Source organism: Puma concolor, chromosome E2 (assembly GCF_028749965.1).
Source record: "Puma concolor isolate L17-30 chromosome E2, mPumCon1.1.hap2, whole genome shotgun sequence".
Taxonomy (NCBI): domain Eukaryota; kingdom Metazoa; phylum Chordata; class Mammalia; order Carnivora; family Felidae; genus Puma; species Puma concolor.
Genome location: NC_141681.1, coordinates 19,658,062 through 19,673,838, shown reverse-complemented (window position 1 = coordinate 19,673,838; position 15,777 = coordinate 19,658,062). Strand labels below are relative to the sequence as shown.

General features: G+C 38.6%; 1 protein-coding gene across 1 annotated transcript in view; it reads left to right on the top strand.

Annotated features, from left to right (window-relative positions):
- The window catches only part of LRRC36 (leucine rich repeat containing 36), a 51,165-nt gene that overhangs the window by 21,392 nt on the left and 13,996 nt on the right, over positions 1 to 15,777 (top strand). Inside the window, exons 6-8 of the mRNA XM_025920566.2 lie at positions 7,296 to 7,423; positions 9,614 to 9,659; positions 13,818 to 14,255. Of these exons, the coding sequence (XP_025776351.2) occupies positions 7,296 to 7,423; positions 9,614 to 9,659; positions 13,818 to 14,255 (612 nt within the window). The remainder of the gene's footprint in view (positions 1 to 7,295; positions 7,424 to 9,613; positions 9,660 to 13,817; positions 14,256 to 15,777) is intronic.

Genomic DNA, 15,777 nt, shown 5'->3' with positions numbered 1-15,777 from the left:
CTTTCCTCCAGCCCTAAACAGTAGCTAGGGTTTCCTCAGTGTTACCACCACTTTCCTAGTACTCGGGCTTAGAACCATACTGAGATTTGATGCTGTTCCTTTCCTAAAGACCAGCTGAACATTTATACTCTATAGTATGATCCACAGTTGATGAGCCTTCCTTTTCCTTTCCTAATGGTCTCTTAATAGGCATGCGTAATAGCTATCATTTATTGAGTGTAAACTCTGGGCCAGGCTCTGTGCATTATCTCATGTAATCCTCACAACATCCTTGAAGGTGGTTATAATTATCCTTATTTTACAGTTGAGGAAACTGAGACCCAAAAAGGTAAAATAACTTGTTCTAGTCGTACAGCAAGTGGCAGAGCTGGAATGCAAACTCTGGTCCATCTGTCATCAAAGTCCTCTTAAGCATTACACCATGCTACCTCCTGGTCTCTTCCTTCAGTTCATTTTGTGCTTTCCTGTCAGGTTAATTTTCATAAAACTCAGCTGTGATAATGATACTTGCCTGCTCAAAAATTTACATGGCTCCTCTCACCTACTAAATTAAGACTCCTTAATTTGACATACAAGATTCCCTTAAACTATGACCACAGTTTATATCTTCAGCCTAACCTGAAACCTGTCTCCTGTTTCTGAACTACAGTTTCCAATTCTGCAATCACATCAAACCACTGTCTCCTCCTCGGATAGTTATTCTTTTCTCCCTCTTCTGCCCCTGAACTAATTCTGTCTTGGTATGCTTTAATCAAAATCCTACCCTTTTTTAAGTGACCCAACTCAAAGTCCATTGTCTTTAGTGAAGTGTTTTTGATTCTTCAACCAAAAAAATTTTCGTGTTTTTGTAAATCCACATAATGCATATATATATCCTGGTATATGTACTCTGGAAATAGAAAATGCAACCACTCCCGAATCACTTGCAACATCATTAGGAACATGAGACAAACACGAAAGACCTAAGTAACATAATCCCAGGTGATGCATATGAAAACATCAAGTGAATGGTAGAGATCAGTGTTCCTCAAACTCAGCGCTAAGGACTCAGTCCAGGGATACACTCAGAGGTCCACAGGCAGTGTGAGATCCCTTACTTTTGCGTTCTTGTTTGATGCAAAAAGCTGACTTTATTCACTGTGTATTCTCAGTGTATTCACTGTGTATTCACTGTGTATTCTCCCCTGCCTCCACACACACACAGCCTCCACCACTACCAACATCCTGAACCAGAGTGGTACTTTTGTTACAATTGCTGAGCCTATATTAACGTGTCATTATCACCCAAAGCCCATGGTTTACAATAGGGTTCATTCTTGGTGTTGTACATCTTACAGGTTTGACAAATATATAGTGATATGTAGCCACCATTTTAGTATCCTACAGCATAGTTTCACTGCCCTAATCTCTGCTTACCTAGGCATCTCTTCTTCCCCTCAAACCTCTGGCAACCATTGATCTTTTTACTATCTCCATAGTTTTGGGTTTTTTCCCAATTATTTTTATTGTGGCAAAATACATATAACATAAAATTTACCATCTTAACCATTTTTAAGTGTACAGTTCAGTGGTATTAAATACATTCGTAATGTTGTGCAACCATTACCACCATCATCTCCGGAACTCTTTTCATCTTGTAAAACTGAAACTGTATCTGTTAAATGGTAACTCTGTATTTCCCCCTCTCTGCAGTCCCTGGCAACCACCATTCTATTTTCTCTATGATTTTAACTGCTTTAAGTACCTCATATAAGTGGAATCATACAGTATTTGTCTTTTTGTGACTGGCTAATTTTGCTTAGCATAATGTCCTTAAGGCTCATCCATGTTATAGCATATGTCAGAATTTCCTTCCTTTTAAGAGTGAATAACATTCCACTGTTTGTATATATCACATTTTGCTTACCCATTCATCTGTTGATGGTCACTTGGATTGCTTCCATGTTTTAGCTATTGTGAATAATGCTGTTATGAACATGGGTACACAAATACCTCTTCAAGACCCTGCTTTCACTTCTTTGAGGATAGGCCCATAATTACTGCCTCATATGGTAATTTTATTTTATTTATTTATTTATTTATTTATTTATTTATTTATTTATTTATTTTTTTAACATTTATTTATTTTTGGGACAGAGAGAGACAGAGCATGAATGGGGGAGGGGCAGAGAGAGAGGGAGACACAGAATCGGAAGCAGGCTCCAGGCTCTGAGCCATCAGCCCAGAGCCCGACGCGGGGCCCGAACTCACGGACCGCGAGATCGTGACCTGAGCTGAAGTCGGACGCTTAACCGACTGAGCCACCCAGGCGCCCCTATTTTTAATTTTTTCAGAAACTGCGATACCATTGTCCATATCATCTGTACCATTTTACGTTCCCACCATACAGTTGGACCAGGAATTCCAATTTCTCCACGTGCTTACCAACACGTGTTATTTTCTGTTTTTTGTTTGTTTGTTTGTTTGTTTGTTTAATAGTAGCCATGCTAGTGAGTATGAGGTAGTATCTGGTGGTTTTAATTTGAATTTCCCTAATGATTAGTGATGTTGGGAATCTTTTTTTTTGGGGGGGGGGCACAAGTGAGCGAGGGGCAGAGAGAGAGAAACGGGGCCAACCCAAAGCAGAGTTCATGCTCACCCAAAGCAGGGCTCAAGCTCACCCAATGTGAGACTCGAACTCACAAACTGTGAGATCATGACCTGAGCCGAAGTCAGATGCTTAACGACTGAGCCACCCAGGTGCTCTGTTGAGCATCTTTCACACGCTTATTGACCATTTGTATATCTTCTTTTGGCAAAATATCTATTCAAGTCCAATGCCCACTTTTATTTATTTTTAATTTTTTTTAATATTTATTTTTGAGAGAGAAAGAGACAGAGGGTGAATGGGAGGGGTGGGGCTACAGAGAGAGGGAAACACAGAAACTGAAGCAGGCTCCAGGCTCTGAGCTGTCAGCACAGAGCCAGATGCGGGGTTCAAACCCATGAACAGCAAGATCATGACCTGGGCCAAAGTGAGATTCTCAACCAACTGAGCCACTCAGTTGTCCCTAATGCCCACTTTTAAAGTTGTTTTTGTTGTTGTTGAGTTTTAGGAGTTCTCTATATATTCTGGATATTAATCCCTTATCATATATATGATTTGCAAATATTTTCTCCTATTCAGTGAATTTCCTTTTTACCCTGTGGATATTGTTTTTAGGTGCACAACATTTTAAATTTTCATGAAGTTCGATTTGTCTGTTTTTTTCTTTTGTTGCTTTGCCTTTGGTGTCTCATCCAAAAAAATAATTGCCAAATCCAATGTCATGAAGCACTTGTCCTGTTTTCTTCTAAGAGTTTTATAGTTTTAGGTCTTACGTTTAGGTCTGATCCATTCTCAATATTTATATGTGATCTTAGGTAAGAGTCCAACTTCATTCTTTTGCATGAGGGGTGGGACATGAGTAGTTGCTATTGCTACTGCTAAGAACTGAACTTGACTGAAGTTAACTTCAATTTAACTTCCATGTCTTCCCCTGGAAACTGAAAGCCTTCAATAGACTCCAGAATTCCAAAATAGTTACATCAGACAGATTCTGCCAATGTAATTGTTGCGCTTGCAGAAGACAGATGCAGAGTGTTGTTTACTCTGCTATCTTCCCTGTCTCCATAGTTTTGCCTTTTCCAGAACGGCATATAGTTGGAATCATTAAGTATGTAGCCTTTTCAGATTGGCTTCTTAGTATTATCAATTTAAGATTCCTTTATGTCTTTTCATGGCTTGATAGCTCCTTTCTTTCTAGTGCTGAATAATATTATGTTGTCTGGATATACCACAGTTTATCCATTCACCTACTGAAAGACATCTTGGTTGCTTCTAAGGTTTGGCAATTTTGAAAAAAGCTGTTATAAACATCCATGTGCAGTCTTTGTGTGGACATAAGTTTTCAATTCTTTTGATTAAATACCAAGTGTTTAGTTTGCAAGAAACTGCCAAACTGTCACCCATACAATCTGCTTTTTAAAGTATCTTTTTATATACTGAGCTTCTTAAATTGAAGTTTCTCAAACTGGATTCATATTCTCAGAGTTTATGAGAACATTGAATTTGAGAAACACTGATGTGGATGGACACATGCTATAGAAGCTCAGACTGCTAGGAGCAGAGGTGAAAAGGTTTTGTAGCAGATGTGGAAACAAAGTCATCAGCCCTTAAAGGCTGGTGAACCCTGGGATAGCCTAAGAAGAGGAGGAGAGCATCGTGGTTGGTGGGATTTGTGTGAACAGCTGTGTGAAAGTGGTAATGAGTATAGCAGGTCATAGAGACAATTGAATGACCATGTAGTTTGAGTAGAAAGTTTATGTTGGGTAAAAAGGTCAATTATTGAAGAACAATGAATGCCTTACTAAAGATAATATGTGTGCATATAGCACACATACTCTGAATTGAAAGGGGCCCTGCTCACTCTTTTAGCCATTTCCTTTTACCTGTAAGTAGAATTACATCTAAAACATACTGATCTAATGGGTATCTTATTTTGAAACAGCAAAGGGGCGCCTGGCTGCCTCAGTTGGTAGAGCATGTTATTCTTGGTCTTCTGGTTGTGAGTTCAAGCCCCATGTTGGGTACAGAGATTACTTAAAGTAAAATCTTAAGGAAAATAGAATAGCAAAGAAAAATTCACCACAATCATCCTTGTACAAGAATGAAAGCAGCATTATCTATAATAGCCCAAAAGTCTGTCAGCTGATGAATGGATAAACAAAATATTGTATATGCATATAAGGCATATTATTCAGCTATAAAAAAGAATAAAGTACTGATACATGTACAGTATGTATCTTGAAAAAATCATGCTAAGTGATAGGAGCCAGACACAAAAGGCCAAATACTATGTTATTTCATTTATATGAAATGTCCAGAATAGGAAAATCCATAGAGACATAAAGTATATTGATGGTTGCCAAAGGCTGGGAAGGAGAAGAGAATTAAAAGTGATAGCTAACTGGGTTTCTTTTTGGATAATGAAATTAGATAGTGTTGTGGTTGACAGCTTTGTGAATATACTAAAAACCACTGAATTGTATACTGTAAAGGGTTAATTATATGGTGTGTGAACGAAGTTAAAACAAAGATTCTCCTCTCCCCCAAAAAAACTGATTCTAGGGGTGTCTGGGTGGCTCGGTTGAGCGTCCAACTTCAGCTCAGGTCATGGTCTCACGGTTGGTGCGTTCAAGCCCCACATTGACCTCTCTGCTGTCAGCACAGAGCTTGCTTCGGATCCTCTGTCTCCCTCTCTCTCTGCCCTTCCCCTGCTCGTGCTCTCTCTCTTTGTCTCTCTCAAAAATAAACATTAAAAAAAGTGATTCTATAACACTTGTTAATTGATTAGTATGTGAGATGGGTGAGAGTCAAAGAATTAGTTTCTATCTTGAGAGATTGGTTGAGTAGTAATCCCAATAGAGATGCAGTTTGGAGTGGAGGGTGGGGGAGCATCCATAAAAGTAGGCTTAGAAGTGAAGATAATGAGTTTGGTTTAGAAAATATCAACTTCTTATTTGTCTGGGAGGGAGGCACTCCTTGAACAAAGTTCAAGAACCTTAGGTCTGGACATCAAATCAGAGATCAGAATGGAGATTTAGATTTAGGGTCATCCAGATTTAAGTGATAAAGGGAAGGTCTGGTAGCATTCAGCAAAGAGTTTGGACATTGGGAAATTTGCTTAAACAAAGAGGTGCGTTGAAAGAAAAAGAACCTGTGAATCTGAAAAAGAATATAAGTACAGTAGAAGGAAACAGGATGGAGCAGGGTCTTGGACACCTGGGAAGTGTAAGTGTTGTTCCATAGGATAAGAGTAAGAGGAGGCCTGAACCCAAAGTCACAGCTTACTAACCATTCTCATTATCTACTAAGAATCAGGTTAAGATCAGTAATTTTTGCTTTACTTTTTTTTTTCTGGGTTACTACTGCAGTAGGAGCCAAGGAGCACAAAATTTTAAGAGCTTATAAGTAATTATGTCAAATACAATGGTAGAAGAGCATTTCATACTGAAGTAATAGGCAATTTCAATCCCATAAGGCAACTCAGAAGTAGGAAGTATTTGGGGCACCTGGGTGGCTCAGTCGGCTAAGCGTCATACTCTTGGTTTCAGCTTGGGTCATGATCTCATGCCATGTGGGTTCGAGCCCCACACTGGACTCCATGCTGACAGTATGGAGCCTGCTTAGGATTCTCTCTCTCCCTGTCTCTCTGCCCCTCTCCCTCTCGCTCTCTCTGTCTCTCTCTCAAAAATAAATTTTAAAAAATAAACTTAAAAAAAAAAAGTAGGAAGCATTTTAGAGCCCCAAATGAACTAAGGGGCCTGGATTTTCAAAAAGCTGACTTTATTCACTGTGTATTCTCAGTTGCCCTGGCTTACAGCAGCTTTCTGTTGCCAGAGCCTACAAATAAAAAACTAGCAGAAGAACACGTTGTTTGACTAAGGCTCAAGTTTTTGAAACTATCTTAATGCTTACATAATCCTGCTAGGGGGAAACACCTCCCTAAACAAGAAACTCTTATTTTCATTCAAGTTCCCCCCAGAAGACTCCAGATCCCAGAATTCTACAATTAATAAGTATTGATCAAGAGTGTGCAAAAACTTCTGTACAAGTCTTCCAACCTAATAAAAATCCTAACTGGCTCTCTTTTTTTTTTTTTTTTAATGTTTATTCATTTTGAGAGAGAGAGAGAGGCAGAGAGAGAAGGAGACACAGAACACGAAGCAGGCTCCAGGCTCCGAGCTGTCAGCACAGAGCCTGACGCGGGGCTCGAACTCATAAGCCATGAGATCATGACCTGAGCTGAAGTGCGACACTTAACCAACTGAGCCACCCAGGCGCCCCCCAACTGGCTCTTTTTGATAACAGTTTCTAGGGTGGCTAGGACTAGTATATAGTTTTGTTTATTTGTTTTTAAGATTTATTTTTAAGTAATCTCTACACCCTGTGTGGGGCTCGAACTCACAACCCCACGATCAAGAGTTGCACACTCCATGTTCCACCAACTGAGCCAACTTGACATACCCCATTACTTTGTTTTAACCTTACCTCAACCCTAAGAGATAGGTAGTCTAGATTTTATCATCACTGTTTTACAATGGAGAAAATCAGAGAGGTTAAGCAGTTTGCCCAAGTTTACATGGTTTCCAGGTGGTGGCACCAGAACTAACTCTCAATCTTGTGACTTGCCTTCCAGTAGTATCTTTCCATAAGACATATTGCCTTTGAAATCTGGTCAGTGCTTCATTGTATGCCTTTTCTTTTAACACAGACTCAAACAAAGGACTTTTTATTCCCTTCCCCAACCGGGAAATAAAGGATTCTCTAACGAGTACTTCTGCAACCCAGGGCAATGGTATAGCAGATCAGAAATTGGACACTTACTCACTGGGGACACAGGTAATGTATTCACTTTACTGCTGATTTATTGACTACTCAATAATTAATACCAATAATTCATTGGACTCTCTATTTATGAAGGTCTAAGAGCATTTGTTTGATAAAGGCATTTTAGACCCTTTAAAAGGAAAAAAGGGCAAAAAAGTAAGTAAATAAATAAATAAAATTAAAGGAAAGAACAGACAATACAGAGGACCTTCTCGATTAATTTCAATCTCCCTTTTCCCTCTCCCCTACTAATTTGTTATCAAATGTAGTATATTTATGTATACAACTTTTAGCACATTTTATGCCAAGTATTTTGGCTCTCAAACAGATGTTTTGGCTAGTTTTAAAATTTCTCCTCTCAGTGCACCTGGGTGGCTCAGTCAGTTAAGCGTGGGACTCTTGATTTTGGCTTAGGCCATGACCTTGTAGTTTGTGGGTTTGAGCCCCACATCCAGCTCCATGCTGCTTGGGATTAGCTTTCTCCCTCTCTCTCTGTTCCTCCCCCACTTGTTTCTCTCTCTCAAAATAAAGAAAATAAACATAAAATTTCTCTTTTCTATCCAATGTCTCCATCTCCTGTTACCTTACTTCCTTAAATTTTCTACCTCTGACTTTTCATTACTGAATCTTAACATCTCAAGGGTAGCTTTCCCAAAGCTGCCTGTTCATTGGAACATAAAAGAAGAAAAGTTAGGGGTAAATAAAGGTGGCATAGAAGTTGTGGACAATGGAGAGGTAGAGATTATTTATGCAAGATGAGGCAAAAATTAATGAGCTTTTAGTGAAAAAAATTGGTTAGGGGAATACAACCATTATATAAGCCTCATTTATATGAGTGAGTATGGGGCGCCTGTGTGGCTCAGTCAGTTAAGCATCCAATTCTTGATTTAGGCTCAGGTCACGATCTCATGATCATGAGATCAAGTCCCATGTCCGGCTCTGTGCTGGGCACAGAGCCTGCTTAAGGTTCTCTCTCTCTCTCTCTCTCTCTCTCTCTGCCCCTCCCCTGCTCTCTCTCTCTCCCAAAATAAATAAATAAATAAAATTTACAAATAATAAAGGAAATGGAGACAAAGAATAATATACAGCTAAAATTAAATAACACTTTTTAAATTAAAAAACACAATTTCATTGAAACTACTGGAAGTGACAGACAAAAAGGAAATTAAATAGCTTGTTATATATTCTTTTAGTTTAGGAAATAAGTAGGATTTCTTCTTCTCTATAACTACCAAGCTGAAAACTTGAAGATGATATTTAAAAAAGCAAACCCTAGATGGCTTTCTCTTTTGTATTAATCCTTGCTTAATTATGCCCTAAATTAATTTTCAATCTCTTAAAACTCTCAGTAACACCTGTAGTTGATGCTCAGCTTTATCAGAAGGTAAAATAAATACAAGAGTTCTTTATTTTTATTTATTTTTAAAGTTTATTTATTTTTGAGACAGAGACAGAGCATGAACGGGGGAGGGTCAGAGAGAAGGAGACACAGAATCCGAAACAGGCTCCAGGCTCTGAGCTGTCAGCACAGAGCCCGACGTGGGGCTCGAACTCACGGACTGTGAGATCGTGACCTGAGCCGAAGTCGGCCGCTTAACCGACTGAGCCATCCAGGCGCCCCTACAAGAGTTCTTTAAACAGAAAAAATAAAGTTGGAAAATGTGAACCATCTAACTTCTATGCTGAGCTATTTAAAGCAGAAAAAATACAGTATTTCACTGGTATGTCTTTTACCAACTGAGGCTATTTTGTCTTTTCAGAGAGTCTCCTTACCTACTCCAAAGCAGCTCTAGAATCTTTTTGGATTGTGGCTACTTAAAAATAGGCTTAAGAGGCACCTGGGTGGCTCAGTCAGTTAAGTGTCTGACTTCAGCTCAGGTCATGATCTCATGGTTCATGGGTTCAAGCCCCACGTCAGGCTCTGCACTGACAACTCAGAGCCTGCAGCCTGTTTCAGATTCTGTGTCTCCCTCTTTCTGCTCCTCCCCTGCTTGTGCTGTCTCTCAGAAATAAACATTAAAAAAAAAATTTAAACAGGCTTAAACTAGGACCTTTGCTTGAAGGTCTGTTTCCCTAGGTTGTAAGGATAGACTTGGTTACTAATAGGAAAGTATTCTGAACCCCTGGTCTATCTAGTAAGCTCATGTTTGGATACCCATTGACTGCCTTTTCCTAAACACTCAAACTTTTTTTTCATTGCAGGAAGTGGCAAGAAGGGAGGTCCCAAGTGACAATCACCAAGAAGATGGTAAATATTTTGTGCAGGGAGTATTTTTCTCCACACTAATCAGAGAAATCCAGATGTTATGAGATTTGGGAGAAGATGGAGGTGTCTCAGCCCTAGGGCCCTACAGGGTCAACTAACTCTTTTCTGCTCTTGTAGGGGGCTGCCCTGGAAGCTTAGTGACCTGTAAGGCTTTGCTGGTTGAAGAGTGGATATTCTGACTTCCTTTGTTCTTGATTTTTTGTACTGGCTGACTGTTTCTTTTTACTTTTTCTTATCTTTCTTGTCCTCTTTTGGATTTATTATGTTTTTATTCATCCATTTTTTCCCACCTACTGGTTTATAAGTTATATACTGTTTCAATATTTTTACTATTATTCCCTAAACTACAATATGTGCCCTTCACTATTATAATTAAAAAATTAATCAATACCTTAGGCTGCCTGGGAGGCTCAGTTGGTTAAGCATCTGACTTTGGCTCAGGTCATGATCTCCCGGTTCGTGAGTTTGAGCCCCTCGTTGGGCTCTGTGCTGACAGTGTGGAGCCTGCTGCAGCTTCTGTGTCTCCCTCTTTCTCTGCCCCTCCCCCCTCGCACTCTGCGCTCTCTCTCTCTCTCTCAAAAATAAACATAAAAAATTAAAAAATAATTAATCAATACCTTAACTTTTCTCTTGGATAATTTAAAGAACTTAAAGTACTTTACTTCTTTTACTCCCTTCCAGTTTATGTATTATTATTATAGATTTTAATTCTCTATACTTTCTAAACCCATATGAAATAGTTTTTATACAGCCAGTGCTCATTTAGATTTATCTTTGTATTTACCACTTTGTTTATTTCTTTTTTTCATCCTAGATTTCCCTTTTGAGATCATTTTTCTCTAGCTTATAGTACATCTTTTAGAATTTCCTTTAGTGTGGGTTTACTGTGTTGAATTCTTTTAGTTTTTGTTTGTATGAAAATGCTTCTCTTTCACCATTATTCTTTTTTTTTTTTTTTTTTTTTTTGAGAGAGAGAAAATGAGAGTGTGAGTGGGGGAGAGGGTGAGGGAGAGGGAGAGAGAGAATGTTAAGCAGGCTCCATGCCCAGCATAGAGCCCAACGTGGGGCTGGATCTCACAACTGTGAGATCATGACGTGAGCAGAAATTAAGAGTCAGATGCTTAACCAACTGAGTCACCCAGTCACCCCCATTACCATTATTCTTAAAAAGTATTTTGGCTGGTTATAAATTTCTAAGTTGGCAGTTATTTCTTTCTGAAAATTGAAGTTATTCCACTGTATTCTTTTGTTTTTGCTTTTGAGAAGTCAGCTGGAGGTCTGTCATTCCTGCAAGGATATTCTCTTTTTTTCTCTGGCTGCTTTTAAGATTTTCCAATTGTCTTTGGTTTTCTTCAGTTTCAGTATGATATGTGGATTTCTTTTTATTTATTCTGTTTGGTGGTTATTACACTTGAATCTGTGAATTGTGTCTCAAAAATTCTGGAAAGTGCTTCAAATGTTGTTTGTGTACTTATGTCCTGTCCTTTCTTTCTGTCCTTTTGGGAATTTTGATTAAATAAATATATGTTAGAGATCTTTACTTTGTCCTCTTTGTCTCTTATTCTTTTGTATTTTTCATCTTTGGTTTTTGTTTTTCTTTGGTCTGATCTGCACTTTGGATAATTCCTTCTGATCCATCTTAAGTTCACTAACCTTGTCTTCAGTTGTGTCTAATCTGCTTGCTTGCTGAGTTCTTAATTTCAATAGTTTTATTTTTTAGTTCTATAAGTTTTGTTTCTTTTTCCAAGTCTTCTGGGTCAGTTTGTATAAACAGAAAATTTAAAGCTTTTTTAATATTTCTTTAAACATAGTAAACATAGCTGTTGCATACACTGGATGTTAATTCTAATATCTGAAGTTGTTGTCATTTTGTTTTTTCCTCATACTTGTGTTGTCTTATTTCCTTTTTTGTTCCTTTGCTTTGGTTATTTGCTATATATTTGAAAAACTATTTGTATCATTTAAAGTCTTACATAAAGGTATCTTTTCCAGATCAGATTTTCATTTGCTTCTACCAGGTACCAGGGACACTCTCATTCTGGGATCACTTTATTTTTTTTATTTTTTATTTTTTATTTTTTTAATTTTTTTTTTCAACGTTTATTTATTTTTGGGACAGAGAGAGACAGAGCATGAACGGGGGAGGGGCAGAGAGAGAGGGAGACACAGAATCGGAAACAGGCTCCAGGCTCCGAGCCTGACGTGGGGCTGGAACTCACGGACCGCGAGATCGTGACCTGGCTGAAGTCAGACGCTTAACTGACTGCGCCACCCAGGCGCCCCTCATTCTGGGATCACTTTAATCCAAGCTCAAAGCTTGAGGTTCCCTGGACCCACTCAGATGATGCAAACCTGGATTACCTGTCAATACAAGGACTGGCTTATTTCCAGTTTACCTTTACTCTGAAGGTTGCATCCTGCTTGGGGTTCCATCTTCATATGTATGTGGGGAGGGTAGGGGAGAGGAATGGTTTGTCATACTCCTCACTTTGGATGGATGCTGAACTTTACTTCCGTCCCTCTCACCCTAAAACTTCTGAGGGTAGAAGTGACTTTAAGTGCTAGACTTACCTATGTGAGTCCTTGCTTTCAACTAGATTTTGGCCTAGAAATTCCTTACTAGCTAACAAGCTTTTTGATGTTTATTTATTATATTTATTATAAATGTTTATTTATTTTTGAGAGGGAGAGAGAGACAGAGTGAGTGGGGAGGGGAAGAAAGAGAGGAGATACAGAATCTGAAACAGGCTCCAGGCTCCAAGCTGTCAGCACAGAGCCCGACGCAGGGCTAGAACTCACAAACTACAAGATCATGCCCTGAGCGACCTGAGTCGGATGCTTAACCGACTGAGCCACCCAGGTGCCCCCTCTTTGGTGCGTTTAAGAACATGTACCATCCCGGGCGCCTGGGTGGCGCAGTCGGTTAAGCGTCCGACTTCAGCCCAGGTCACGATCTCGCGGTCCGTGAGTTCGAGCCCCGCGTCGGGCTCTGGGCTGGTGGCTCGGAGCCTGGAGCCTGTTTCCGATTCTGTGTCTCCCTCTCTCTCTGCCCCTCCCCCGTTCATGCTCTGTCTCTCTCTGTCCCAAAAATAAATAAATGTTGAAAAAAAAAAAAAATTTAAAAAAAAAAGAACATGTACCATCCCACTTTTTTAGTATCTTCAACAGGAAGCACAATCTGAATTACCTAATCTCATCACTTGTTGTTAGATTATTTTTGTTATGTAAAAATATTGTTCTACAACCTTTCCCCCACTGTATAGGCTGGCCCTGGGTAAAACGTTGATATTCTATAGATCCTATACAGATAAAAAGTGATTGGTTCCACTTTTTTAAGTTAAAATGACTAAGTCAGGGATAGTATTTTTTGCTTCCTAAGGAAGACCTTTAAGCATATGAAACTCTGAAAACTTAAGAGCACAAAGACTTATAGTTGCTCCACTCTGAGGCTTTTTAGAGATGACACATATAGCTGTCTGAAAGAAATGCTTTGTAGCTAGTTAGGGATTCTCATAAGTTTTGGATTAGAATATTGGTTCCCAGTGTATGAACCTAGAACCTCTGAGTGAAGTTTGGGGGTGGGAATGGGCTTAGTTTTATTGCAAGAAGTCTATGAAATCATAGACTTACCAACTATTGACTATACACTGAACACATAAGATTACAACTATTGTCATATGGGGTGCACCAAATTTTTTATATGAAAAAAACATCTAGAGGAGCTCCTAGTTGGCTCAGTCAGAAGAAAATGTGACTCTTGATCTTGGAGTCATGAGTTTGAGCCCCACATTGTGTGTAGAGTTTATTTAAAATAAATAAAATAAAATAGAAAGCAGCATTTAGAAAACTCTGATACTGCAGCTTTAGGAGGAAATTCCTAGGGAATTAGGGTGACATGAAGTTTATCTCCAGAATGTTAGAGATTCTTTACTGTTTACTCAGTATCCATCATGTTTTATTGTTGTCCCATGTAAAAAGTCCTTTTATCACTTTATGCTACTACTTATCAAAATTATAAACCATCTCTTCCTGAGAACTTTTTCTGGTAGACAGAGGTATGTCCAGTGAACAGAGGTACCCTAATTGAGCCAACAATTCTCATTGTATTTTGTGTTTTCTTTTCCCCTTGGTGGTGGTTAGAATTCAGACGCTACTCTCCTCATCAGTCCACAGTCCGATCCCCAGAGAAGATGGCTAGAGAAGGGTACCGACTATCTTTTTTGAACAATAAGTCTTCAGCTTCTCCAGAAAAGGACTTGATACTAAAGGCTGATACTTACCAGCTTACCCATGATGTCTCAGTGGGTAAACGCCTGGATGTGGGTGATTCTAGCCAGATCCATCCCCATCAGTTACCTTCAGATGTTGGTCTAGAAAATTATGATAGTCATTATTCTCAAAATCTATCCCTGCATGGAAGTCTTGGCAAAAGGCCTCAGAGAAGCAAGAACTATCGAGAATATAGCATAAAACCTTCAAATGACATGAAGGCCACCACATCCCATTCCTGTGGAGACTTACTGACTTCTCTGTCAAACCCTGTCTTCAGCACCGGAAGGCTTTTGAAGCTTAGTTCAGGTAATAGCTTCCTGTCAGAATTTATTTATATATATATATATATATATATATATATATATATATATATATATATATATATATGTATATATATATGTATGTGTGTATATATATATGTATTAAATGTTATATATAACATTTATTTATTTTTGAGAGACAGAGCACAAGTCGGGGAGGGGCAGAGAGAGAATGAGACAGAGAATCCAAAGCATCCAAAGCAGACTCCAGGCTCTGAGTTGTCAGCACAGAGCCTGACATGGGGCTTGAACTCACAAACCGTGAGATCATGACCTGAGCCAAAGTTGGACACTTAACCAACTGAGCCATCCAGGCGCCCCTGGAATTAACATTTCTTAAATTGCATTAGGATTTTTTAAATTCTTATTTTGGGGCATCAGTAGCCCATGAACCCTCCAGAAATCTGCAGGATGTAAGTTTAACATAACAGATATATTAAAGAAAATTCATAGAAATATGAGCTCCATAACTATATGTTATTGTAGCTAAATAGCATCCCAGAACGTATTTCTAGTAGCAGTTAGTCTTCTCTAGGCACAGTCACTTCTATTCTGAGTTATTTTTTCAGAAAAAGGTAGTTTCAGGGTAATTAATTTATTCAGCAGAATTTATTGATACCTACTATGTGCCAAATGATGCTGCTCTGCAGATAAAGTAACAAACAAAAATAAAGTTCCATTTATCTTTTGCCACAATAAAAAAAAAGTTCCTACTTTTATGGAGCTTCCATTCTAAAGGGGTAAGACATGATAGACAAGTTAGCATATAAATATATGTCAAGTTATGATAAATGCTGTGAAGAAAAATAATAATAAATAATAAATAATAATAAAGAGGAAGTGATGTTTTAGATAGAATGGTCAGGAAAAACTTCTCCGATGAGACGTATGGTATTTGGCAATATATTAGAAAGTAGCTTTAAGAGACACATAGTTAATAAAAGACTTATTGAGGTCAATTCAAGAAAGAATTGAAGGAGAAGCAATAGAGTTATAAAATATATACAATGCTTTCAAGGAGATTTGCAGAGAATGGGAACTATAGATGGAGGGGGAATGGGATCAAGGAAATTCTAATGGAAATTATCCAGTAGAGGGAAAACCAATGATGCAAGAGAGAAAAGGGACAATTACATGGAAAAAAATCCTTAGGTAGTCATGAAGATAGAATCCACTCCACCAGTGGAGAGGTTGGCCTTAGATAGAAGCACAGATAGTTTAATTTTTATTATGAAAGGAAGGCAGAGAATTTATAAATACAAATATAGATGAGTTGGTGGATTTAGTGGTGGGATCATGTAGATGTTTTCTTTGATTGCTTGTTTTTCTCGGCAAAATAAAGAGGTCAGAATCTAAGAATGAGGAAGGAGGAGAAGGTGTTGAAAGTTTGAGGGGAAGAGAGGTGTGAAATAGTCATTTCAGAGAATAGAACAGTAAATTGACTAGAGTAGTGTATTAGGATAGCTGGGCAGTAGAGGGTTCAGTCAAGACAGTGATCATCAACTTAA